Source organism: Aplidium turbinatum, chromosome 11 (genome assembly GCF_918807975.1).
Source record: "Aplidium turbinatum chromosome 11, kaAplTurb1.1, whole genome shotgun sequence".
Taxonomy (NCBI): Eukaryota; Metazoa; Chordata; class Ascidiacea; order Aplousobranchia; family Polyclinidae; genus Aplidium; species Aplidium turbinatum.
In genome coordinates this window covers 18,213,050-18,240,589 of record NC_137482.1, presented here as the reverse complement: position 1 = coordinate 18,240,589, position 27,540 = coordinate 18,213,050, and the positions used below count along the sequence as shown (strand labels likewise).

The following is a 27,540-nucleotide window of genomic DNA, read 5'->3' as shown; positions in this document are numbered from 1 at the left end:
TTTGCAGGTTATTGGTTATTTGCTACAGCTATAAAACAAAATAATGTCAGCATAGCGGTAACAGTAACACTTGCGTATCATTAACCTGTATTGCACATTCTCAGGCCATAGCTATCAGCTTAAAAGTAAAATAATGTATAAACTTATCTAAAAAACTATGCGTTTGGGAAGGAAACAGCGACTGGGTCATCCGACAGTTGTTCTAATAGCATTGCTGGTGATAATTTTGGCTAACCCGGGGAAAGCAGGCAAAGCAAAAACGAAACCGGCACTACTGGCAGCCTCTCAAGTGAGTGGCAGTGAACCTGGCACAAGCAAAGGTAAAGATTTTAATAATAATACTGATTTAATTTAATAATTAGATAAAAGAGGATGAAAAATATCTATCAAAGCGGAAAACTAGCTGTCCTACTATACTAAATAACTTGACAGTAGTAACGAGTGATATTTGTTAGCTATGCTGCATTAAAATGTTTTAACCTCATATGAACGTTTCATGATGAAAATCAACTTTCATGCGTCAAACAAAAACGACTAAACTTAACTCCAAACCAGTGAAAAATGTAAATGTAACTTATTTACACAAAACCATATTGCAATTTGCAGTTCAAAACGTTGACTTTTCCAAGCAAACCTATCGATCTTCTAATCGCAATGTAACACTGAGTGCTTCGCATGAGCTTAAAAAGTACCTGATGGATAATTACGACAGGTCCCTTCGGCCTGTGATCAACCACACCGACAATGTTAACGTCAAGGTTGGATTTACTTTTCGACAGGTATGCTTTAACAATATTTTAAGTAGATTGTATCTAACGACACCGATGTGTTATAAAGTGTCACACAAAAGTAGACTTCCCCACAAAACGATAAACATATTTCAAAAGTTTTATTGGTTGTAACCGGCATACGGTGAGTTTTCATATTTAAGTTAATATCGGGATGAGATTTGTCTTAAGCTTGGAATACGCTAAGAAACTAATCATCACTGTAATGATGTTTTAAACCTGGTTTATATATGAGTGCTCGAGAATTGCAATGTTCAGAGATAACAGGTAGGCTAAACGGAAACATTAATGTTTTCTAAAAAAAAAGAGTTTGATGAATTGTCGAATGTTTCTGTCACAAGCTCAGCTCCTGACGGCTGTGCATTGCACTTGTATTTAAAAACAGTGTAATATCTTACCGCCAACATGTTACCACACGAAGCTGTATTGTCACAATGCTGTATGACTATTTACTAGCTATAGTAGACTATTTGCTAGCTATAGTATAGTCTATTGGTTTAATGAAACGAATAGTAAAAAAAACCATCGTTGTTGAACATTACAATACCGTATTGTAAAACAATAGATTTTGTCGTTTTTATGAGTAAGTTAAAATTAAAGCACAGAGATCAATTATGTGAGAAAAAGCTCAGAGTAGTTTAAAGGTAAAAAGTGATGGCTAGAAGTGACGAAAATTTGGTAAGCATAACGAGTTTTTCAAAAGAAAATGAGTTGTTCATTAGATTTGCAATTTTAGTTATGATAGACCATGGCGACTTATGGTATGGTATGGACATGGCGACCCAGGCCCGGAAACTTGAGAAATCACCGCGTATGTTTTGAATATAAAGCGTTTTTCTTAAAAGTATCTTGATTTGGGGCTCGAGGATCTCATTGGACCGGCCCCAAAATATCCTCTCAACGGTCCTGGTCATAACCCATTGTACAGTATTCTACTACTCGTCCGAACTATGAAAGATTGCAGTGGTGTTCATATCGGTCTATAAAAATTCATAATCACAAGAAAAAGCAGTCGTATTTTCAAAATCTGGAAGTAAAACTTTCCAAATGTGGTTAAATCTCGTATAGCTTACTACAAGTTTAACTCATCAAAGTAAAACTAATAAACATGTATAAATACAAAAGTGGTCAGTGGTAGAACAACACTCGCAATGCTGTTGAATAGTTACAAAAAGTAAGTTATATTTTTGCAATCACCTAAATTTAACGGTAAATCGTTCAACATCAAGTTTAAGCTCTAAAACCACAAGAACATATCATGCCTCTTTCTTAACGTGAGACAGAAAGACTTGAAATTCTTTCTATATTATAATATTTTCTTTATCTTTGAAATCATATGTTTGTTCTTGAAATCGCAAATACAAAATTGAATTCGGTTTGTCATGTGTTTAGATTCTTGATTTGGACGAAAAAAATCAAGTACTCAATAGTCTGATCTGGTATCGCATGTCGTGGAAAGATCAATATTTAAAATGGATACCCGATGACTTTAATGGAATCAAACAAAGTAAGGGTCGATAATTTCATATTTATAACAACTCAGCTTCAGCAAGGAAAGAATTTCGTGCAGAAGAATGTACAAAAATTTTATTCACACAAACGTCAAAAAAGAAAAAAGAGCAACTGCCCATTCCAATCAAATCCACTTATTGCACATTCATGTTAGTACAGTACTTAATATCATTTACGTGTGAGATTATCGGCCACCCCACTAGTGGGGAACAAACCGACGATGGATTATGATGATGATTTAGGCCTACGTGTGAGATTAAAATAGTGAAATTCATTCTTTTAAGCAAACCAAGCTTTACAAAAAGCTCTTGAGATTTCTCAAACAATTTCAAGCAAGGTTGAGCGTATTCGTCTCTGTTCAACAGTTGAACTTCCCTACTACGCACTTTGGAAGCCTGATATCGTTGTGTATGAGGAAATAGGCAAGAAAACTTATGGTCCAAGGCTGCAGAATGCAATGGTCGCTTACGACGGCACGGTGACATGTCATGAGCCAGTCGCATATGAAACTTCCTGCAACATTGACACAGCTTTCTTTCCGTTTGATGTTCAGGTAAGTCAACTTTGATGTAATTCTTCGGAAAAAAGTGCATGAAACTTTCCTAAATTTCCATTTATAAACTATCACTACGAAAAAACTTTGACCTTAAAAATAGTTTGTTTTTTTGTAATCAGGCTTGCGCCCGGTGGTTGAAGATTTAGATTGTAGGCGCACGCATGTCTTTAAGTGCCCTGCCAAAGACACAGCCGCATGCTCTGGCGTGGTGTCAAACCAGGGTCTATTCGAGTGCGAGTTAAAGCATAAAAAAACTTTGGCCGACTACATAAGATACTGGCATTGACTAGCTATCATTACCTTGACACATTTTATTTTACGGCATGTATTCAAGAGTTGTCAGTTTGAAAGAAAAATCATCCAAGTCAAGTAATTTCGTTGATAGAGAAATTAGTTATTAGGTTATACAAGGGGTAGGTTGAAACCACTAGTTGAGAAGTGTACACTGCGAAAAGCTTTGAAATTTGTCATACCTCGATTACAGTCACCACGTGATAGGGTGGTGACTGTAATCTTTCCCTTCAACCTTTCAACGAAAAAATGGGAGTCTGGGACTAGTGAAAAGAGGTCCGCTTAAGTGGTCCGCTTAAACGTGGTCCGCTTAAGTGGACTCCACTGTATTTGTCTTTAGGTTTGCTATATGACCTTCGTATCATGGACAGAGACTGTGAGATACATAGATCTGACAAGCGATAGAACTGCAAAAAAATTTTTTGATGACACAAAACAATACTTCATCAACACTGGCGAGTGGAGACTGGCGGGAATCGATGTCGGCAAAGTAGTAAGAACCAAATCAGCATCACTAAGTTTTTTTCTTGAATCTTTGATTTACTTTTTGGTACAAATGAAAGTGCAGACATTAGGAATAATCGGTTTACAAGCAGCATCAGCAAGCCTACACCATAATTAACATTAAAACATTGCATAACAGGCACGAGATTACGGGGACCTTTTGAGTGGGTCTTCCCCAAAGCGCATGGACGAAAATGCAACTGAAGAACCACCTACGATGCCAAATACGAACTATTCAAGCAGCAAGTATGGACAATGATATATGAAAATTCCAAAGAACCGATTTATGTATTAAATTTTACCTGTTCAATATTTAAGTTAAAAAATTATCAAGAAAACAATAAATTTCGCGGAGAAGCTGAGAATGAAATGCTTTGGCCGAATCAGCCACGACAAAAAGGCTGCCATACCTGCTGTGAAACAGTTTCGATGGTCTTCTAAAATAATTTATAAGACTAAAGTGAACGTTTTTACAATAATTTTTTTCTTGGACGCCTAGATTTTCTCTATTAATTAAACATATACTGCAGAGTTTGGACAAAGTGCTTTGATCTGCACGTATTTTTGTTTCAGTCCCAATGAAGGAACTCCACATTCCATAAGAGCATCAGAAAAAAAGCAAACTCCTTATGTAGAAAATTGTAACACCATCTTTCCCATGTCCCCACAATCACTCATTAACTACACTACTTTGGGAAACACCAGCATGAAAACCAACATGTACGCAGAGGTAATTCTTTCATCGCAGTTTCGGGGTATGATATCTTTAACATTATAACTCGTTGAATAATAAAGAGCACTAAAAGACTTGTCGTACCCAGGCTTCTGCTTGGTAGTTAAAGATTTAGATCACGTGACGGGATGCCAAAGAAGATAATCCTCGCACATTGAAAACTTACGAGCAATTTCTTCGAAAAGATAACATAGGCTGACATACTCTTCATTTAATTTTTGAAATATTCTTTAGATTAAGTTCACCATTGTGGTGCGGAGAAATTCATCGTTATACATACAGAGCATGTTGCTTCCAGCTATTCTCTTAACCACCGTCGCTATTCTCGGATTTTATTTGCCTCCAGATTCTGGAGAACGGATTGGTCTTCAAATTACAATTTTGCTCTCATTTATGGTGAGTCTTATGTTCCTCATCGTCTGTGTTTCTATGTCACTGCACTGGTTTGTTTTCTCACATGTTTTTCCATCAAAGCAACGTAAAATCCCGTCGATGGCATTCAAGGTTAATATATTGCTGTACAGGAGCTTTGGTGCATTTAGAAAGAGCGTAGCTATGCAAAGAAAATGAACCCGATGTACTGCTCCTACGATGAACGTATGCTGTGTATGTATTTGTTTTTAATGACACGTCCGAAATAAATCTTCTTTAATAAAAATAGGCTTTGATAGTGAAAAGCCTATTTTACAAAAACTACACAGAATTTCAAAAAAATCAGAACAAGATTGGATTATTATTATTATTATTATTTTCAATAATTTCAATTATTAAAATCAGGTTTTCCTTCTGGCTGTTGGTGAAATGTTTCCCGCTTCTACTGGTCCTTATCTAGGCTTGTACTTCGTCCTATGTATGGCACTATTGGGTATCAATCTCGCGATGACAGTCGTGGTGCTACACTTACACTTCAAGCCTGTCATCCTCAGAGACCCGGAATTAGACAGAAAAATAAAGAGAAGGAACTTCTTGAAATCAAAATCACAGAAAAAGTAGGAAAAATCTTTTTATAGAATGCAATGCAACTTTAGTAAAGAGTTAGTTTTTTGCATCAAACCAGTTAATTAGTCTACATACAAAGAAATCCTATGAAATATAATGTTGTTTACGAATTTTATCGCTTTACCCATGCAATGGTATTTTAACAATAGCGTTTATTTTTGGTACCACTAACAATTTGATTTTTCAAAAGCAACTGCAAAATTTAAAAAGAATAGTAACTGCGAACAGAAATCATTTTCAAGTTTTGTTATGATAGCGCCAGCAATGCCTACATATTTGCACGTTTTTAAAAACATAAAAGACCTGAGTTAAGCGTCACTGGGTTTCATTTACAAATATACACTTTACTGAAAAAACAATAAATTTTGACTGGGTCATTTCCAGAAATACTACGAAATGCTGCATGTCGTTCGAACACAAAAAAAGCTCACCCGAAATCCAGCTCACAGCCCCTCCAAAACGAGAAACAACAGTTGTGCCGCCACGCCTGCAAAACTTTCTCAAATTCTGCGACCGGTACTGGAGTTTGAAAGAATACAACGCCAGATGGCTACACGACGTCATAGACGATCAAGTAAGCTCGGGAAGCGTGGACGAAAACACGGAAGACGACTTGTCATCCGCGGGCGACGAGAGTAGCTCGTCGTTGTACTACGGGAGAAGAAGCACAATGGAATCGCGTATGAATGGAGTTAAAGTAGAAAATGAAACTGTTGTTGAACATGATAAATTACCGAAGTACCAACAATTCGCAACTAAAGTCACTGACAATCGTTTGGATATACCGTACGCAGTGAACATGCGTAAGAAAAGGTAAGAAGAAATGTTTGTAGAAAATAATATTGTATTTCCTCATTGCACAATTTGCTCAAAATTTACACAAATCGAGAATAATGCTAATCTCTACATGCTGTTGTTAAGAAAAAGTGACATATGATTTTCTCCACAGCTTGAGCGACTCCAACCTATCTCAGTTACCACCACTTGCAAAAGACAAGAAAGTTCCGTTTTCTCCAAATCTTGAAGGAACCAAGAGTTGCATAGTCGATCAACCGCTAGATCCGATAGGGCTTAGTATGCTCACTCATGCGACGCTGGGCAATATGAAGAAGCATGCTAACAATTATGAGAGAAGACCAAACAATGGGAAACTATCAAAACGAGCGGGTCTGAGTGGTATTAAGTTTGGAACCAAAGGCTACCATTCGCCAACGCATAAATCCAATCTCAAAACAGGAGAATCTAGCGACAGCGCAAATATCCTACGATTCAAAATCATGGGAGCCATAAGTGATTTAAAAAAGCACATGAAGAAGGTAATACGTTAGTCTGTAGGCCTAATGTCTTATTTGATACCAAATTCCTTACATTTTATCACCTTATCACCACTGTTATGTTACCAGAAACGCACAATTTTAACAAAAACAGTTGCAAGAAGGTAAGAAAACGTCTCCTGAAGCGTCAAGAAAATCTAACCTATTTTTTGTCATCACTAGTCTCACAACAATCGCATTAATGACATGTTTCATCTTTGCAGAACGAAAAGAAAAACAGATCAAGGCCAAAGTCCGCTAAAGAGAAAAAGAAAGAACTAAAAATTAAACAGAAAGAAAAAGAACAAGAAAGACACGACATGGAACAAGAGGAATGGAAGAGCGTTGCGAGAGCAATCGATGTATTGTTTTTTCGGTTGTACGTCTTGCTCATTCTCGTTTCCCACATCTGCCTTTTTGGTATTGCCTTGAAGACATGGTTCACTGAGCATGATATCACGTATCTAGAACATAAAACATGACAACTTCCCATTGTAGATGACGTAACGTGGGTTATAAGGTGCTTATGTGATTGGCCATGTGACACGGAGACACAAAATTACAAAGTTAGATCTGAAGTTCTATTATACTGTAGATTTCATGGGAAAAATCATAGTCTTAATAAAATGCAGTTTTTCAATCAAACACGCAAGCTAACTGTGTAATGAAATCCATTAAACCCATGGATACTAATAAGTGTAGTTGACTGTGTGCGGGTAAAGGTTGGACGATTGTAAAAAGAAATCGAAGCCAATGGAATGAGGTATATGTTGATAGAAAATAAACTTCACAATACCAAGGGGTTCATGTACGTTTCGACGTTCTTTCATGAAATGATATGAAAAAGATATTTTTGTGAAGTGTGTTGATATAGCAACAAAAAAGACAAAAAAAATTTCAAAGGGATTTAACCAGCAATTCAGTTTATTGACAGCCTTGTTAACCTTGTAGCTCGCATACTAAAGTAAAGTAGGCCTATGGCTCGTATTCCGGAAACCGTATTTACTTCATAAACATTCGTTCAAAGTGCATAAATAATGCAGGATATAGGAAGCGTTGAAAACGACTCAGCGTGACAGATAAACTAACAATTTGACACATTGATATTTGGAAAAGAATTAAATTCCTGACTGTGTCAAGCACTTTGTTATCACGTGATCAGTGATGAGCAACAAAATTACACTTTTTTGTCCGTTAATTAAAACTGGAATTCATTAACGCTGGACCGACTAAAGATAAAGCAAATACAGTCGCAGTTAAATGTCTAAATTACAAAAACAGAGAGCAACAGTTGCAGAAAAGTCTTGAAAGCTTTACAAAAGCCAGTAGCCTACAACGCGAGTAACAACTAATTGGTGAACATGAGCGCTGGTGAACTTGGCATTGACCTAATTTTTCAACAACACAAATGGTCCTAAGCTTACAGCATAAGGAAACATGATTCCAACCACAATTTTGGAGTAGAATATTGTTGATGTATTTAAATTTTAAGAAACTTACAAAACTGTGGCATTGTTCAGTTTGTGCCTGACCAAAAAGTTTCAAAATACAAGTTAAGCTTCAAAAAATGTACAGAACTTGGCTGTTGTGAACTTTCATACATTTTTTTATCGTTTGACCGCAAGTTACATTTTTCATAGGAATATTTCTGATACAATATGGTATAGAAATGTTCAGTTAATCCACAGCTTTCAGCCTCAACTCAGCCGGTGGGAGTATATTTATTTCAAAAAGTGACTTGCAATAAATTGATTGTGCAACTCTTACTTGGCTACGAAGTCATCCTGCGATAAGTTGTAATAAAACTCCTCTATCAGTTCGTAGTCTCCCAATGCTCTGTCGATGCGCTCCTGATGCTGGAGGAGTTGTTCAGGGACACCTTTCATCCAGTCGCGCATCTCTGTGAGCTCTTCAATGGTGTTTGGCTTGTCATAAAGCTTTCTGCTGATTGCTTTGCATTCCTCACATGCCTAAAGATAAAAGGAAGAAACTTATATTGTTACATCGTATGGTTGACCGTAGATCAATCCGGTAGAATCTTTTTTGTATTACAGACTCTTTCTTTAATCTGATAGGAAAGAATTTATCAACAAAATCCGGCACAATAATAAATAAACTGCGTATGATTTATTAAAAACCATCGTCATATGCTATACGATACATACTTGGCCAATTGTTTTTAAGGTCTTTGCTAGCTCTCTTGAATTGTAAAAGACGAAACTAACGCACATTAAGTGGAGAGATAATGCAAAGATTACTCGTGACAGATTTTTAAGTGAATTATTTATTGCGAAAGACACATGCGATAAATCAGTCACCGCGGCTTGCCTGTTTTTTTCGCAAATCGCCAAGTAATTTTTTACATGCATTATTAGTTTTGAACTAACGACAACGTATGATGACGTTTATTCAACTTTCAAGTTCAAGAAAAACAAAAGACAAAACAATGATCTCTGTATTTATTACAAAATATTGAACGTGAAACCATTAAACAAATATGATATTCGTCACCCATTCATTAGGCCAATAATTCTAAAACACTTTGTCAATTTTTTTAGAATACAAGCTTACCTCATCAGCTTGCTCACGTAGTTTCTTTGCCAGCAGCTCAAGGACAGCATTGGCAAGAGCTTTCCTCTTCTTCGATAAAGCTTGGCGCACGTTTTCGGTGCTGATCCAGAAAGCTCCTACGATTATGTTGGATGGAAGAGAAGCCTCTATTTTCTCCTTTTCAAGCAAATGCATGTCAACTTCGGCTTTTACTTGAGCAGCAGTGTGTTCTTGAGCATCGAATTCCCTAAAATTACAATAGGCAAAAAAATGCCATTAAATCTAAGTTTGTGTTTAGTAAAAAGTTTATTATTTTTTGTACTTCTTGTAAACACTGATATAATAGGCTCTGAGAAGCACCGATAATTTTTCACTTCCAAATAGTTTAGTATGTTAGAATAGCTTTAAAAAGCAACATGTGTGGGTGTAGCTTAAACTCGATTGATCCAGAATAAACCGGTTGCTGGTTTTAGAAGCAACCAATATGATATCACGAGCTACATGATGATCCAATAGTGTAGGTAAGGGGAGGGGTTTTGAGCGACACAAGTTACAGCACCCTTTTGAAATACGTGTGTTGTCGATGTGGACGAACAGACGAAAGTACCGATGAAAGCATCTGATTCTCTATCAAGCCAATCATGTAATCACCAGTGACACAAATTTACAAAACAAAATGCGGTTAGGTTAGTTGTCATACTTGATATAGTCGTCGACATCCAAAGCATGGAGTTCTAAATGCTTCTCATAACATTTGGCATAAGCTCGCATTGGCACAATTGCTTTTCTCACCGCAGTGCTGTAAGGCGTGAAAGACATTTTATGTATTTGAAAATCGTCAAACAGAACAAGTTCACCGAAACAGGAAAGTGGCTGCTGTTTGTAAAAATATGATAAACTCCATCTACAGTATAACTGCGCTTGATAAAAATGCAAAAAATGAAAGCGGTTGTCATGCGCTGAATAAAAACATTACGTTGGCTACACAACACTTGAAAGTACGCCGCTCTATCAAGAGCGCATGGCTGTGTCCTGACAAGATAGTTAAAAAAATAATTGAACGTGAACACGATTATTAGTTTCCTGGCCTTCCTGTAGTTTAAATTTTCAACTACTGGCTTCAGCCTGGATACAACAAAAATTACAATTTAACTGTAAAATAATTACAAAAAAGTACATTATGTTGTTTCTTAGCTCATCCACGTATGGTTCGTGAGCACCGACGGATTCAAGAAGAGAGGATCCTCTCCAGAACAGCTCTTCCAGAACAAATCGTTCCAGTTGTGGCACATGTTGCGTGGATGCGATCGCTTTGTCAAATAATCCGACCAAAGCGGGCTCAAAGGTTTCAAGGGGTGTGCTGTAATGCACGGTCTGATCTGCAAAGAAAAGACAGATACCACTATAAGAGATAAGAATAAGGAGTGTTCTGTCTCCAAAACCGGTTTAAACCGGCGATAAAAAGGATCCGAAATTGACGGCCCTGACCTTTATTTAAATTAAAAAGTGAAAACTAAAAAACAGCAACCTCAAGATATATAGTGCTATAATTACTGATGCCACGCTAGGTACCTTCTAAATTTTAACAGACAAGTCACTACAATATGTTTTTACTGTTACATGTGAATCAAAGTAATAAAACCTTTAAAAAACAAAAAAAACAGCGCAACTGGCAGCAGTTGAAGTATATAAGCAATGCACAACCATACACAATCCAAAAGAAAACCAACTTCCATTATAGTGGCAACATGTTAACCACTTGGTGGCTTATTGGTTAGTGAGTCCGCCTCTGAATCAGTAGGCATGGGTTCGATACCTTGTCGGGTCATATCAACGACTTTTTAAAAATGGTACTAAATCTAATTCCTGCTTGGAAGGGATTCGGGTAATAATGTACTCAGTTGCGCCTCTGTACGGCTGCATTGACACTGTCTGCTTTGTAAAGCGCAGAAGAGCAACGCATTCTGTGATGGATACAGCGCTATATAAAACCAAGCGTTATTATAAGATTTTAGTTACGGCTGACCCATGACGAGATCAATGACAAACAGAGGATTCCGCTTTGGCTTGTAGCTTGAGACAAGGATCGATTCCTCCCACTCCATATCATCAGGACAGTGAAGCACTTGATGACACGCATCCAGGATCATGTTTGTGAAGTGAGATAAGGAATCTTGCACGAGATAGCGCAGAGAGTCCTGTGTTTAACGTAATTGATCCATTTATTTCCCAAAACATCACTGGAGATCGTAGTAAATTGAATGATTTAAGGTGGTGCTTTCTACTGTAGTACTTTCTACGTATTTAAGTTTTATTTAGAGATTTCAAAGCATTTTTTGTTTACTTTCCAGATCGACTTGAGTTACAAAAGTTTCTTAATTGCTTTTAACAATAGGCCTTCTTAAAAAAATGCCTTAAGTATCCAATAACTTAGCACAATAGTAATTGACGTAAAAACAATAAGAGAACTGCCATTGTTTGCGCCACGAAGTGAAAAAGTCGCTGTAAAGTTCGTAACAAAATACGCTTCAACAATGGAATTGTGTTACACTTTGTGTTAAGGATATTGGGTTTGAAAACGAGCGTATTTGCTTCAGACAAATTTCAGCTTGTAAAGTTATTCTGCTTTTTCAAATTGATAACAAGTTGGACTATATCGTATTGTAGCAAACAGATTGATGAGTTAAGATATGTTGAAAGATACCACGTAAAAAGTGGAATAGAAAAAATGATCAGACTCAAAAGAAATCAAATTGCTGGATGTAGTAACTTTGAAGCAACGTCGTGATTCATTTTTAAATTCATTGTTGTCAAACCTGCATGCAGAACTTGACCATTTCCATGTATTTCCTGAGCTTGGAAATGCGATAAACTTCCCAGTTTGACTCGTACATGTTAAACCAGCCCTTTCCAACATACTGAAAACTGCCACGAACCACGCCGCGAAGAGTTGATATCCATGAATCTCTCAAGAACAACTGAACCTGTAGAACAATTAAAGCTTCATACGACTAGTGCAAGTTGTAAGCATAACATACTCAAAGATATCTCCTTTAAACTTGTCGATGAAGTGAAAAGTGGGACTATACTTCATTTTGCAGCAGGGAGTGAAAACCGATTAAACTACACATCTGAAGTAAACGAATGTATCTTGGCAGAAAATTACAATGAACATACTTGAGTGTAAGCTTGAGATTGATTTTGTTCAAACTCTTCAAGCTTCATACTTTTGGTCAGTGTTGTATTGAAGAGAGACATTAATTTGACTTTGTTGCATTCCGTGTGCACCTGAAAGAGTTGGACACAAACTGAAATGATCGGTTGATGTCAAACTTGCTACTCTACTTAGAGAATTCACGTAATCTGATGTAATAATACCAAATATCTCACAAATTAGATAGCAAAGACTAATTACTGATTAGTAGAGGATACCTTGATGAGCAATGACGTACAACTAAATGTTATGTAATTACTAAACCACATGGGAATATATCAATATACCTTCCCTGATGCCACGATTGCTTCCACTCTTGTCCACAGTGAATTAAACGCAAATATATCTCGTTGCTCCTCAAAATCGTACGAAGGCATATCATGTATTCCACCTGAAAGTGATGATCACATTTACTCGTAGACTGAATGTTTGATAGAAGAGTCTCAAACATCCAGTTTGAGACTCTTCTATCAAAGCTCAACATAAAAGACATCAGTGAAGTCCTCCAATTAGGAAGACTGAGATGGCTTGGTCACGTTGAGCGCAGCTCAAACTGGATCTGGGTCAGATGTGTCAACATCGCAGCACAGCGGGGTCAAGGTAGACCAAAAATTTCTTGGGAAGAACTTGTAAAACGTAACCTTGTAGCCCTGAACATGGACTCTGCCAACCCAATAAATCGCGAGGTGTGGAGGGGAAGACTTCGTTCTCGACAGACAGACAGGCCACACCCTCGACATGAGGATTAATTCATGGCCTGTATAATCAAAATTGGTTGATGATGATGATGATGAAGAAAAGTTGTTTCACAACAAATGTCGTGAAAAATTTGGCTTTATGGCGCAAAAAATTCAAAGATGTACAGTTGTACGCCCATCAAAGTAGAATAATCACTCGTCATTTTAACCGCGACAAATATAATAGACAAATTACAAATTAGTTGCAAATTGAGTGGTGGATCCAGTTGTATGTCGCAAGTGTCATTGAGAGACTTCTTATTTTTTACTTTAAATTTCTTTACCTGACTCAGACAAGGGTTCCTTCACTGGAGGAGGCAATGTGACGTAGGCGAAACCTTTGGGGTTTCTCGAAACAACCCGATCAAAGGTCAACTTGTTCATTGTCCGATGAAAGTCAAGTTCAACTTGCTTCTTCAGTATTTGCAAGTAATCCAACAAGCTGTCACAAGATTTGCAAACAAGAGCATAAATTTCTTGTTACATGACGTCAAAGATATTCAAGTAAATGACTATCCGTTTTCTGTCATTTAACGTTTTTTCGATTTGTTTAAAACAATTACAAATTTTAAGAAAAAACTTTTTTGTGCTGCGATTTCCGTTTCACACCATAAAAAAGTCAAAAATTACGCATAAAAAACTTTTCCGATCACTCATCCTAACTTACACCGGGTCCTCTGTTCTGATTCTTGCGGTCGAGAGAGCTTTAGAAGTAATCTTTTGGAACGATTCTTCATCCAACATAACTTTGTTAACTGTTCCCAGGTTATCAGTCGGCATGCAGTCGATATATAAATTGTATCTACACAAAAGAAAAAAAAAGGAAAATTTTAGACAAAAAGAATAAATTTAACCTTAATGACATGATTTACATCAAATACAATTTCAAAGGAGTTGTAGCCTATGTTATAAAATTGGTTTTATTATTTGTGCATGTAAATTTAAATGAAAATCGGTGTATAAAGCTAGGCTACATTGCTTGAAGTTAAGCACATCATTATGTCAATCTCAAACTTTTCATTGCCTGAAATCTTTATCCGGATAATCTAATCCCGTGGATTACAGTTGACTTCATACAGAAACGTTTCATACAGAATTGGCATCACTTTTGCTTAGTTAATAGTTATAATTTATGTCTACTGTAGCTACATGCTAAACCGTATCCTAAAAACACAATAATAGTCGCATGAAAAAGCAGTGATGTTCCCAGTGATAGTCAATTTGAAAGCAACTTCCAGGAAATCAGTTGCAAGTGCGGATGTATACTAAACTCTAAAGCTTCCGGTTCATGCTTTAGCTGACCTTTTGATCTTTCGCTGTCATCCTTGTTGTGCAAATTATTCGCCATTTGTATTTACACAATATTTTTTCTCCCAACAAGAACAAATACTGAACTCATGGAAAAGTATCTGTCATGTAAAGTAAAACATTCACCTGATCAATCCCTCCATCTTCTTGCGGAGATGGTATGCTTCCGATACTCTGCGAGCAAAAGCCGTCGCATCTTCCGCTCGAAACATGAGTCTGATCCGCGGAATCCAGTATTGGGAGGGAAGAGTCAGTCGAGTGCCTGAGAATGCAATATTAACGAAAAAATTAAACAAGCTCTAATGTTTTACCCCAGCCAAAAAATCAATAAGAGTTTTTTTACATTGCTTCAACATGCAGTGCAGAAAATTAAAAAAAACACTCATTCTACCACTCTTATTCTCCACTTGCCTTCAGCAACAAAAGTTAAACACGTAAATCAATATCCTCATGTTACTACAATGCCAAAAACAAATGCAAAGTACAGTAGTAGTAATTTATGGATATCGGCTGTCAACAGTAGTAAGAACAGAGCAACAGATAGGCTACCATTTTTGGACTTTTTTTTTTGTGAACCACTTCTCTTAGTGTTTTTTGCAGCTACAACAACAAACGCTTTCACGGTGAATTTATTCTATCATTCTTCTTCTCATGCGGCTTTCGAGCAAATTAAAAAAAAACTAAAACTACAAATAAGTTCTGACCACTACCTGTTTTTCGTACACCTCCATTAACGATTGGATTTCCTTTGCCATCTACAACGCGGCCTTGGTCGTCTAGTTTCTGTACCAACCACAGGTTTGTCTTCATGTCGTAATCCAACATTCCAACATTCACCCATTTGTACTTCAAGTTGGGATCTTTAGGGTCAGCTGTAAAAGATAACGCAACAGATGCTGTGCTAAATGAAAGATATTTCATTACATGCTTTGAAACATGACACAATATAAAGTTGGAGTCTTTCATGTAGAGATACAGATATACAACTATACATATATTTACTGGTAAAACAATGAAAACTATTAATACTACAAAAAGTGCTCAATGCCAAGCAAAAAGGCAAAGCAGAGCGAATTAAATCAAATATAGTTATTACTATCTGAAACCTTTACAAATTGTTTCACCTAACGGATCATCAGAAGGTCTTATTCAAATAAAAATTTGTTCTATTTGAATAAGACCTTCTGATGATCCGTTAGGTGAAACAATTTGTAAAGGCTTCAGATAGTAATAACGATATATTTACTGTTAAGTTGAATGTAGAAGTTTTTCCAATGAACATACGTAACTAAACCTTAATTACTAAAGAAAAACGATTTTAAAAAATCAGAAGTTTATCAAATGCTTGGAAAACTTAACATGCAAACAACAGTGATTCGTTACTGGCTATTTAATCAACTTTCATCTTATCTTGCGATATTACGCAAAATATGAGCATTGATAAAAATTTTACCTTTGACTGGTAGGTCTTCAGTAGGAAGAAAAGCCTTGCCGGGTACTGGTTTTCTAAAACTGGATCCTGATTCAAGACCCAACGATAACCATTCCTCCGGAGTCCGACAATCATACTCGGTGCTGTCGAAGATTTCAAGAGGAAGAAAAGGAGGGAATGGAGCAGGATCAGGGGATTTGTTCAATTGAACTTTATGATTCTCAGGATAATGCTTCGGTATCAGTTTGTTAGTGTCGACGCCTTCTAGCTGAAGTAAATGTGCTAGACGTTGTTTTGCATAATGTCGCTTTCCCCTGTGATGATACGAGAAATTGAAATACATTGAAAAATGTTAACTACTCATATGAACACTCATATGGGGTTGTCCGGTATATGGCGACAGAAACAACGGTAATCAAAACTAATCAAACAAACGTTGCCGTTAGCTTGCATTTCTACTATTTGTTGTGAAAAATAGATGTATTTGAGCACTATAAAATATGTTGCATGATTGAATCTTTATCTTCGGATTGGGAAAGCTTCTTTGAGAGCTTAATCCTGGCAGTTTCGCATACTTGTTTCACATACTTTTCTTTAAACTGCTTGCGTCAATGGTTCAAAGAGACGCAGTTTTGACGCAGGGCCGATTACCGAGATTGACGGCGTAAAGTTTCCTATTGTTGAAGTGTTGTTGCCGGGGAATTATTCCATTCAATAGATGCCGCTGAATGGAGAGCAGTCATGATGCGTTGCGCAAGCGCACACCCCGAGAGTCGAACCAGTGCCACTTGGTCTTAAAGCTCCTTTGTTCACAAAATCACGCGCTAACCAACTGAGCTGTCGGGACGGACTTGTTACACATGAATTAATACTCAGAAAGCAGAGTTAACACATTAAGAGGGTATGTTGTAAAGAATTTACAAAAAGATAACTCTATTCATCAAGTACCGTTCAATCTCAATCTTTCTAGGCACTTCACCGGGTGTAACATAATATGGAGTCTGAACTTTTGGTTGCCAAGCTTGAGAAGGAAAATCTGTTTTTGTTGTAAGCTCTGTCGTTTGACCGAATTTTTGTCGACTTAAAACGTCATTGAATTCTTTGCTTTCGGGTCCATTAAAACTCGTCACTAGAAAAAAAGTATATTCATATGCAAACCATTCAATATTTTCCTAAAACTAGAATCCCAAACAAGTTGTATGTTTAATTAATAGAAATGTTAAAGGTACGAAGGAAAGTGAGAAGTGCAAGAGCTGCTGCAGACAACTGGTCGACCCTGATGTTTTGGGATAAGGACAAGGCATCTTTGAAGCAAAATGGAGAGAGAGAGAGAGAGTAAGATATGTACTACGTTTACTAATGTATTGATTAATGTATACGAGAGCAATGCTTACAATTAATTTATAACTAAAAAACAAAATAGCCTATGATAGTAACGTTGGTATATTATCTCTTACATACGGTGTATATATGGCATTTATGCAGTACCAGATTTAAAAAAATTGAATTATTCTTTCTCTATTGAAAATGTGAAAAGGATAATTTCCTATATTCACAGTTAGTAGGCTGCAATATTGTAAAGCTGTCCATCATGATTGCTTCAAATTACTTACCATAGGCCACAATTTGAATGTTACCATGGACTACTTTCAAATCATTAGCAATGCAATTAGATTTTAATTTTCTAATGAAACATAAAGCACCTGAAAGACATGACATCAATAAAAAGTGGAGCAGAAAACTGAATGACTGTATATATTTTTGAACACTGTCTATTGTTTTGCATCTGCTACAATATCAATTTATTGTACAGCATACCAGTATATGTAACTCATTGCATGCAACCTCAGGAGAAGCAACATAAAAATGATTAGGCTATGATCTTAATACAGTGCCAACTATTGCAATTTTTAAATCACAACAATAGAGTAGTAATAGTAAAAACAGAGAGAGACTGTTCACCAGGCATTTTATAATAAAAGTAATTTGCGTTCTTCTGGTGACTATTTACTAGGTTACCTCCTGATGTTAAAGATGATAACTAGCTTTTGTATTTCCGACGTTTCGTCAGTCAGCACGACTGACTTTATCAAGGTGGCTAAAACAGGTTAACACAACCTGTTCAGCAACGATGGCACAACACAAAAACGTACTGATAAAATGAATAAAGTAAGCAGCAAGAATCAGAATTAAAACACGCAACAAGACACCTAGAGGTTAAACTGAATGCAGTGAATGCCTAAAACCAGTAGGCTGCTTTCCAACAGCGTAAATTTATCTATCTATTGGGCCACCGTCAAGAAACATTGAAAAGTCATCAGACAAGACAGAAACCAAGGGAATTGGCAATAACAATGATAGAGAAGACGCACTGAGAATGGAAAAGGTGAAGTTAAAGTTAAAGTAATTTTTTGTACACAGAGGGAAAATTCTGACCATCTTTCTGGTTGAGAGCATGTTGTGCTTTCTGGTTTATGTACCACTTTTCTGTAAATAATCTTTTTGTGTAATCCTTTTCAGTTTTAAGAATGGTAGCGTTGGTCCAAGTAATTTTATGGTCTGAATTTATAGAATGTTTGCAAAGAGCGGAATGCTCCGGACGTTGAAATTTAATAGCTCTTTGGTGCTCGTTGATTCTAGATTTAAGGTCACGTTTTGTCTGTCCAATGTGTCAATGTTGTCTGTACATTGGACAGACAAAACGTGACCTTAAATCTAGAATCAACGAGCACCAAAGAGCTATTAAATTTCAACGTCCGGAGCATTCCGCTCTTTGCAAACATTCTATAAATTCAGACCATAAAATTACTTGGACCAACGCTACCATTCTTAAAACTGAAAAGGATTACACAAAAAGATTATTTACAGAAAAGTGGTACATAAACCAGAAAGCACAACATGCTCTCAACCAGAAAGATGGTCAGAATTTTCCCTCTGTGTACAAAAAATTACTTTAACTTTAACTTCACCTTTTCCATTCTCAGTGCGTCTTCTCTATCATTGTTATTGCCAATTCCCTTGGTTTCTGTCTTGTCTGATGACTTTTCAATGTTTCTTGACGGTGGCCCAATAGATAGATAAATTTACGCTGTTGGAAAGCAGCCTACTGGTTTTAGGCATTCACTGCATTCAGTTTAACCTCTAGGTGTCTTGTTGCGTGTTTTAATTCTGATTCTTGCTGCTTACTTTATTCATTTTATCAGTACGTTTTTGTGTTGTGCCATCGTTGCTGAACAGGTTGTGTTAACCTGTTTTAGCCACCTTGATAAAGTCAGTCGTGCTGACTGACGAAACGTCGGAAATACAAAAGCTAGTTATCATCTTTAACATCAGGAGGTAACCTAGTAAATAGTCACCAGAAGAACGCAGAGTAGTAATACTTACCAGCAGGCATATGCTCTTTCTTCAAACTTTGATACATGAGATCTTGCTCAACGTCTGGTCCATTTGCAATATTCTGTAAACACTTTCAATATTTATTTGCAGTCTTTTTACTATGAATTTACAGTTGATAGTTTATGATGTACTGTAGGATGGTATGTTGAATTATAAGTGTGGTGTGGGAATTTAAAACATTGATCATTTAATTGCTAATAGTTGTTCACTTTTAAACTGCAGTCACTTGAAGAATAAAAAACATATTATACAAGTTTAGATACAAAAATTTTGTAACAGAGGAAACTTTAAATGTTGTCAAGATTTGAATAATGCATTTTTGAAAAAATACCGTAGGTCACTCTACCCATGTTTCAATTGAAGCCCTTAGTGTAAAAAGGTGATATGTCACTTTTTTGGAAAATTGAGATTTCTCAATTTTTGGCACTTTCATTAGGTCATCCATTTTCTGGAAAAAGATGATATGTCAACTACGGCGATAAAAGAAAGTAGGAGCAGTCAAAAGGAGATTTGTCACAACATTTTTTTAAGTTGGCAAGCAAAAGGGCGATATGTCCTGACATACCACCTTTTTGCATGATAAACGGGTAAGCAACCATGCTTCATTTGGTTTGACATAACTCCTTAAGGATTTCCAATCAATCAAATTTGCTGTTCATTTTAAAACTGTTCATTTTTTTAATTTGCTGTTCAATCAAATTGCCGCTCATTTTAAAATGCATGGAAATCGAGAACTTTTGTGGTTACACGAATGGAAACGCAGTTGAAATAATCAGTGATGCATGTCCAGTTTTCCACTGTCTGATCTAGCATGTCAAGCAGGCTAAACACGTGTCAGCATGGAACCAGGCTGAAACTTCCAGGTTTAGTATATCCAAAAGCGGTATCCAGCAGATTTTAGTTGAGTGATTTTGAGTTGCATTCAGTTAGGCTACTTCATTTCAGTTAGGCCACATCATTTCAAATCCCTTTTATTTTTCAGCTAAGCTGCTAGGCTGAAGCATGCCACACAGACAAGGTAAAGTTGCGCTAAATTCTGAGCTTGAACAGATAAGCAATGCTCTCGCAGAGAGTGATGATGAATCTGTGTGTGATGATGATATTGCAGACCCATCATATCAATTAGATGAAAACGCGAACAGAGAAGCTAGTGATTCTGATGAGCTTACGGAAATTAATCAGGAAATTGGTAAGAGTCTTCCTTTTATCACCTTTTTAAATGGTGTTTTTAGTTTCATTTAAAAGGTTATTACTTCCAGAGGTTGGTGATACAGAAGATTCGTCTCAAGTTAGTTCTGCTCCATTAAACACGGCTGAATCAGGCATCGCAAGTAATGGTAGGCCTATGTGTGGTATTCATGTTTCTGATTTATTTCTCTTTATTTTTCAATAAGTGGATTTTTTGAATTATTCAGGTATTGGTTATGGTGAAATGCATGAAAGCAGTGATGTCACAATGAAGAAAAAATCAAGAAAGCGAAAGAGTAACCAATCAGCATGGCCAAGAAACATAAGAAAGCAGAAGCGTGTTGCTGAAGAAGGAAAGGCAGTTTGTGATGGCCAGTTATGCGCCAAAAATTGCAGAAGAAAATGCTCATCAAAAATAAGCATGGATGTGCGGCAGCGCCTGTTCACAAATTTTTTCTCCAAAACTTATGATCAACAGCAACAAATTCTATTCGGTTGTATCGAAGGATTTACTCCAGTTCAAAAAAGAAAAAGTGCTGAGAAACATCATGCCATGTCTTGTACAGGGTGAAAGTTTTCACAACAAGGTGTGAAGAAACTATTGTCATAGCTGAGGAAGTTTATATCTGTAAAAGTGCCCTTATGAATATTTTTCAAGTTAAAAGAAAACGAATTGATCTCATCAATGCTCAGGTGAAGGAAGGCAATGTTACACCAAAGGACGATGGAAGAGGAAAGCACGCAAACAGACCAAACAAAATTGATGATTCAATAAAAGAGAACATTAAAACTCATATTAAACAATTTCCTAGTGTACAATCACACTACAGCCGTAGCCACAACCCGTATCGTGAATACTTGTCACCAACGCTTAGCCTTGCTAAAATGTACCGAGAATACGTCAATAGCTTGCCGCAAAAAGAAAAAGATCCGATGTTTGTAAAGCAAGGGTATTATAACAAGGTGTTCTCCGAGGACTTCAACTTGGGTTTTGGTTCACCAAAGTCTGACACATGTAGTGTCTGTGACATGATTGATAACACTAACATAACGAGCCATCTCGAAGATGTGAAACAAGCAGGCATTGAAATGAAAGCTGACCGGGAAGAAGCTAGGAGCAGAAAAGGAACGACTTTTATGTGTTTTGACCTGCAGCAAACCATGCCTTTGCCCAAGTTATCTACGTCCATTGCCTTTTATTTGCGACAAGTCTGGTTTTATAACCTGGGAATACATATGGTTCGAATGAAAGATGATGGTGATGTGGAGGAAAATGGTTTGATGTTTTCCTGGGTGGAGAATGAAGGTGGACGGGGGCCTGATGAAATATTGTCATCGTTGCATGCCTTCTTTTTAGAAGCTGATATTAGAGGTGATAAACTTTTAGCGTGGTCTGCATTGTGTGATGGGCAGAATAAAAACTTTTTTACCATCACGTTCTGGCAAAAATTGCTCCTTTCTGGAAGATTCAAGGAGATTTATCACAAATTCTCTGTTGTGGGACATACATACATGGACTGCGATCGAGATTTTGGATCGATAGAAAAGCAACTTCAACGACACCAGACTGTTTATTTACCATCCCAGTACAAGGAAATTATTCGTGACACGAAGCACAGAAACAAGTACATTGTTTATGGTGTGTCAAACAACTTCTACCGCTTCAAAAATCTTCCTTCACGCCTTGGGTTGGTGCGGCGAAAGAAAAATGAGAAGGAAGACTTCTCTATTCAGAAGATTTGCGCTTTGCGCTTTCTGGAATTTGGCAAGATTAATTACAAATACAGCTTCAACAAAACCACTTGAAAAACGATAGATATCCAACACAAACGAAAAAGCCAGAATGTCTTGGACACCATTGACATGGCAGCTCTTAAAAAGAAACAAGATTTCTCATACGGGATTGCTGCGAAAAAATTAGCAGATATACAAAAACAAATGCCTTATATCCCAGAACAACACCGCTGGTTCTACGAACGCTTGGTGGAGCGTGACAGTCTTGAGGATCGTGAAGATTGCTAATGCTAAGCAGTTTCTGTTATATTACTTCGATTTCTTTTGCTGTATCATGCAGTGTTTTTTAAACAAATCACGTTTTTCAATAAACAAAACTTCTTTCAAAGTTTGTGAAACACTGTGGATAAAGGTGATATGTCAATTTATGTTCAAATAAACAAACAGTAATTTAACCAAGATGTCATATCGATGTAAAGGATAGTTCTAATCATCACCAGCTATCGAAAGATCTGAAAAATATAAGGAATTGGGCAGATGCGTGAACACTGAACAGGGTAACTTTGCAAAGGTATGAAACTTCAAAAGGCTTTTTCTCGAAAACAACTTTTTTGACTTATCACCTTTTTACACTAAGGGCTTCAATTGTAACTGTGTTTTTATTCTGCATGTCATCACAGTAAAAAATAGTGTTTCTCTCTATTTGCTTAACAATATATACAATTAATCTTTTTACTGTTCTTGAGATTATAACAAAAATAAGAATGGCTTACTTACACTAAGCTCTTCAGAGGTACCAGGATTTATGAGATCAGAATAGTAACCCCGCTGATAAATTTCAGGTCGTTTTGTAGGAGGACCATCAGGTAAAGTCTAAAATAAAATGCAAATAAAATTAAAAAAACTAGCAAAACCCACAAGAAATTCACAAAAATATTTTGGTGCACATTGCCCAGTCAGTGTTTTAAGTGACTTCTGGTTGCTGATGTGTAGAATATAATTTTACATCACTGAAGCAGGACAACATAAATGGTACCTAGTTGAACAATACTTTTGCAACTTACAGTTTTTGATCGAAGACTAAGTTGCGATACTTGAGCAGACGTTCGCTTCCTTCTACTGGTAGGAGCTGTTTGTGGAGGTCGAGGATTAGGCGTTCCTCCATATCCATTCAAACTCATGATGATAATTAAACAATACTTATTTTTAAAAGAATTGTTGCATTTTAAAAATGTGGCTGGAAAAGATGTTTATATGACAATTTTTGTTGCTCAATGTGTGTACTCAGAAACCTTTCAGCAATCTTCACCCATAAACCATATCACCCATAAACCTTCACCCATAAACCATATACCTATAAACTATTATCGTTTCCTTCAATGCTTTTTATTATTTAAACAGTTTTTTAATTAAAGAGTTGTATGGTGCATTTTTGATATACACTTATACAGTGACGGCAAAAAGTTTAGAAACTTTTGGAGAAAAACTTAAAAAGCAGATTAATATGTTTTTTTTTCATATTTTTATTATTAAAACTTCAACAAACTTTATCATATATCGAACACATTCAATACACACCAAATTGTATCATATGTACTAATATTTAGTGTGATAACCTTTGTTTTTGATGACATTTTGAATAGGGCTGGCATAGAATCTGAGAGGTTTTTGCACACATTTTCGTCAATATCCATGCACCAAACCTTTGTCACAATTCGTTTTAATTCCTAGAGGCACGGATTTTTGAATGAGTCAAATTTTTTGCACATTGCCTCCTATAAACCCTACGTCCGAAGATCTCTTGGCTCTTCACCAGTGAACCCTCGGTACATCCAAGCAACTGTCAAGCACCCTCCGTCTGTGATGGTTTGGGGGTGCTTTTCCAGTCAGGGCCGAGGGGGCCTCTATTTCTTACCTAAAGCTCAAACGATGAATGCCATACGCTACATCAGTGTCCTAGATGCTCATCTTCTGACTTTTATGAACATTCACGGATGTACGACATTCCAACAAGACTCTGCATCATGTCATAAAGCTAAGGCAGCTATGAAGTGTTTTCAGACCAATGGCATAAATGTGCTAAAATGGCTAGGAAATTCTTCTGACCTGAATCCAATCGAGAATTTGTGGACTTTGATAAAACAGAAAGAAAGTCTCTAGATCAAATCCAAGAAATTTGAAGGAATTAAAACGAATTATTATAGAGATTTGGAGCATGGATATTATCGAAAATGTGTGCAAAACCCTCTCAGACTCTATGCCCAGCCCACCCTACTCAAAATGTCATCAAAAACAAAGGTTATCACACTAAATATTAGTACATATGATACCATTTGGTGTGTATTGAAGGTGTTCGATATATATCATAATAATGAAGCTTTAATAATAATAAGAAGAAAAACATATTAATCTGCTTTTTAAGTTTTTTCCAAACGTTTCTAAACTTTTTGCCGGCACTGTATTATCTTTTGATTTAGCAGTAAATTACACCCACAATGCAATCTGAATAAATGTCTATAGGCTATTATTTGTGCTTGTGCTATCACTATAGTTATTATACATATACAGCATATACAGGCTATACACACATATCAATACTGTATGCATTAACATTTTCAAGGTAAGAAGTTGGTTTAGTGGATGTAAAAATTAAAGATACCGATTTTTAAAGTTCAGTTTATTTGTTTTGTTGGTGAAAAACAAAAGTATACAAAATACAATAAACACAAATAATTCACACAACAAGGATGGCAGTGAAAGACCAAAAGGTCACCACTCACCAATGTCAGCTGCTACCTAAACATTGAAACAAACAACACCAAAACTTAGGTACAAAAATTAAACACAAATAATACATACATAAAACTCTTTTATTGAGGTGAATTTTTAATTTTTGAAGAAAGTATTTATTTAGAGCAGTGGTTCTTAACCTTTTCCTTGTTGGCACCACTTTGAAATCACCAACCAGTTCTCGCACCCCTTTCTAGAATGACTCAAAAATAATTTTGTTTACGTGTGTAAATAACAAACCATTGTGTTTCTTTAATCTTCATTCATATAGCTGACAATAAAACAACACATTATGATGATTTCCTCATGCAAGCATCTAAAAATTGCGTTTTTTTTCTTGCTGTTTTGTGTCTCTATCCATCTCTACAATTTACTGTCTCCTGTTCTCCATATTGCCAGAGTTGGTGGCCAACAATCTTTTTATCTGTTTGATGGCATTTCTCCATGCCACCGGTCCTGAGGGTCGAACAAGATTTGCGGTTCTGCCAACCACAGACCTTCTCGCAAAAAATTTCTCCAAATGTTTTGCGCTATGTCAGTTATTTTTTGCTTTTTTAATAAACAAAAAATGTTTGAAATTAAAAGGAACTTTTTAATTTTTAACAAGAGAAAGCGAAAATCAGATAATAATTCCATTATTTTTTATGCGATCAAAGTTTAAATATATGAATGACATTGGATGTCAAAATAGCAATCACAAAATATGCTGTTAAGATTTTATCCCACACAACAATACCACCACATTATTACAGGCTTTAGAGTATGAAAATATCTTCCTAATAAAAAAAGAATAGCCCACCTGTTTAAGTTAACAAATACAATTTTCAGAGGTGCTTGAAAAAAGGTTTGGACATTCACGACTTCACGTATGCACTAAATATATACTCCATGTGCAACATGCGTATTCACAACCGTTTTTTCACATTTACGACCACTCTGGCTAAAATTGAAAGTCAAAATAGCAATCACAAAATACACTGTTAAGGTTTTATCACACACAACAATACCACCACATTAATACAGGCTTCAGAGTACGAAAATATCTTTCTAATAAAAAAAAAACTACCTGGTTATGTTAACAAATACAATTTTCATAGGTCCTTAGAGAAAAGTTCGGATATTCATGTATGGACAATATTTATAGTCCATGTGCGTAGTTACAATCATTTTTTTAAGGTCATCTAAAAATCATATTTGTTAATAAACAATTGCTTTTTTTATTTGAAAGATATAAAACCATCCGTAAAAAACACGCAGTAAATAATGCGATGACAGCAACAACAGGTGGACCCAGATAAAAGCACTTCTCATTTACATATTTATTTTTATGTCACTTCAAAGTCAGAATGCCATTTTTTTTTTAAACATCATTTTTCTATAGGATAATTTGAAAATCTAAAAACAAGTCAGATAATTAGCGTAAAAAGATAAAAACTTACACAAGCTGTGATAACATTATTGATAAATAAACTGTTAGATATATTTGTGTCTAATTATTTTCAATTGCAAAATATTTACAAATTTGTAAAGTGGTTGCAATTACCAGTACGTTGATGGTCGCAAATAGCCTATATACGCACATGGACCCTATATTTTGACTTTATGGTTTTGTGATTTTTCCTTTTATTGGTGTCAAGTTTGTGGTGCATGGATAAACTAACGTTTTACAAAAATATAGTCTTGTCTTGTGTGCTTACTTCTTGATGCCATGTTTTTTATAAAGTGACATAAAAAACTAAAACCTCAGCATCTGTGGCTAGCTGGCTACCATGTGTGGTAACTATAGCCTCTTTCAAAGTAAAATGACAAATCCTAATTGCAAATGAATTTAAGATAAGTTGTAGGCCTGCAACAAAAATGTCATTGTGCCATTAATAGCACTGAAGATGAAGACAGTTTAGTTGTGGAAACATTTGCTGAGCGTAAACATAACATGGGCCTATACATTTTGGGTTCTTTGTTTCTTGATTAGATTAACAAGAAGTTCCGACCATTTTGCTCCTAAGTTTTTTTTAAATGATTTAAAAAATTATAAATCACTTAATTTCCGCTCTCAACTAGCTATTTAAACCAACGTCCACGCTGTCTGCTCTAAAATTATGGTTTGGCAATGGCAGCGATAAAAGTTTCTACGTTTCCATAGATACAAGCAACCGTAGCAGGCGCTAGAGCACAGCATAAGCAAGAGGATAGATCGGCTGGTGTGACGGAACAATGTAGGCTCGGCATTAGTAGCAGCCAGCAGAGCGGTGTTAGTCGCCCCCGTACCCCTGAATGAGGGGTGAGTGGCACGGTTGATTAGGTTCTCATTCATTTTTAGTTTTTCTGATGTTTTTGGCTATCTAAAAAAATAGATACGGTAGTAGCCTAGAGAGAAGTTTCCGCTTGTTGAAGTATTGTCTATAAGTTATTCCATCGATTTTACGAGCTATCGCTGAATGGAGAGCATCCTTGAAATCAGTAGCGTAGCTGGGAAATGGGCCGCCCGGGGCGGA

General features: G+C 36.3%; 2 protein-coding genes across 2 annotated transcripts in view; one reads left to right on the top strand and one right to left on the bottom strand.

Moving 5' to 3' along the window:
* LOC145780285 (dynein axonemal heavy chain 1-like) overlaps positions 1-23,436 on the bottom strand; it is a 76,435-nt gene extending 52,999 nt beyond the window's left edge. The window contains exons 1-17 of the mRNA XM_082591988.1: positions 23,320-23,436; positions 23,033-23,128; positions 19,322-19,394; positions 16,886-17,066; positions 15,959-16,251; positions 15,216-15,377; positions 14,632-14,767; positions 13,865-13,999; positions 13,482-13,639; positions 12,748-12,851; positions 12,424-12,534; positions 12,063-12,230; positions 11,273-11,444; positions 10,424-10,625; positions 9,947-10,045; positions 9,268-9,493; positions 8,464-8,666 (exon numbers count right to left, since the gene is read on the bottom strand). Of these exons, the coding sequence (XP_082448114.1) occupies positions 8,464-8,666; positions 9,268-9,493; positions 9,947-10,045; positions 10,424-10,625; positions 11,273-11,444; positions 12,063-12,230; positions 12,424-12,534; positions 12,748-12,851; positions 13,482-13,639; positions 13,865-13,999; positions 14,632-14,767; positions 15,216-15,377; positions 15,959-16,251; positions 16,886-17,066; positions 19,322-19,394; positions 23,033-23,128; positions 23,320-23,436 (2,636 nt within the window). The remainder of the gene's footprint in view (positions 1-8,463; positions 8,667-9,267; positions 9,494-9,946; positions 10,046-10,423; positions 10,626-11,272; positions 11,445-12,062; positions 12,231-12,423; positions 12,535-12,747; positions 12,852-13,481; positions 13,640-13,864; positions 14,000-14,631; positions 14,768-15,215; positions 15,378-15,958; positions 16,252-16,885; positions 17,067-19,321; positions 19,395-23,032; positions 23,129-23,319) is intronic.
* Positions 158-7,493, top strand: LOC145779631 (uncharacterized). The gene is made up of 12 exons (XM_082591267.1): positions 158-320; positions 607-779; positions 2,181-2,295; positions 2,666-2,853; positions 3,488-3,640; positions 3,791-3,897; positions 4,225-4,381; positions 4,619-4,780; positions 5,162-5,373; positions 5,768-6,196; positions 6,333-6,699; positions 6,921-7,493. The coding sequence occupies exons 1-12, from the start codon at positions 158-160 to the stop codon at positions 7,176-7,178; spliced, it is 2,484 nt and encodes an 827-aa protein (XP_082447393.1). The 3' UTR covers positions 7,179-7,493.
* Positions 23,437-27,540: the final 4,104 nt, after the last annotated feature.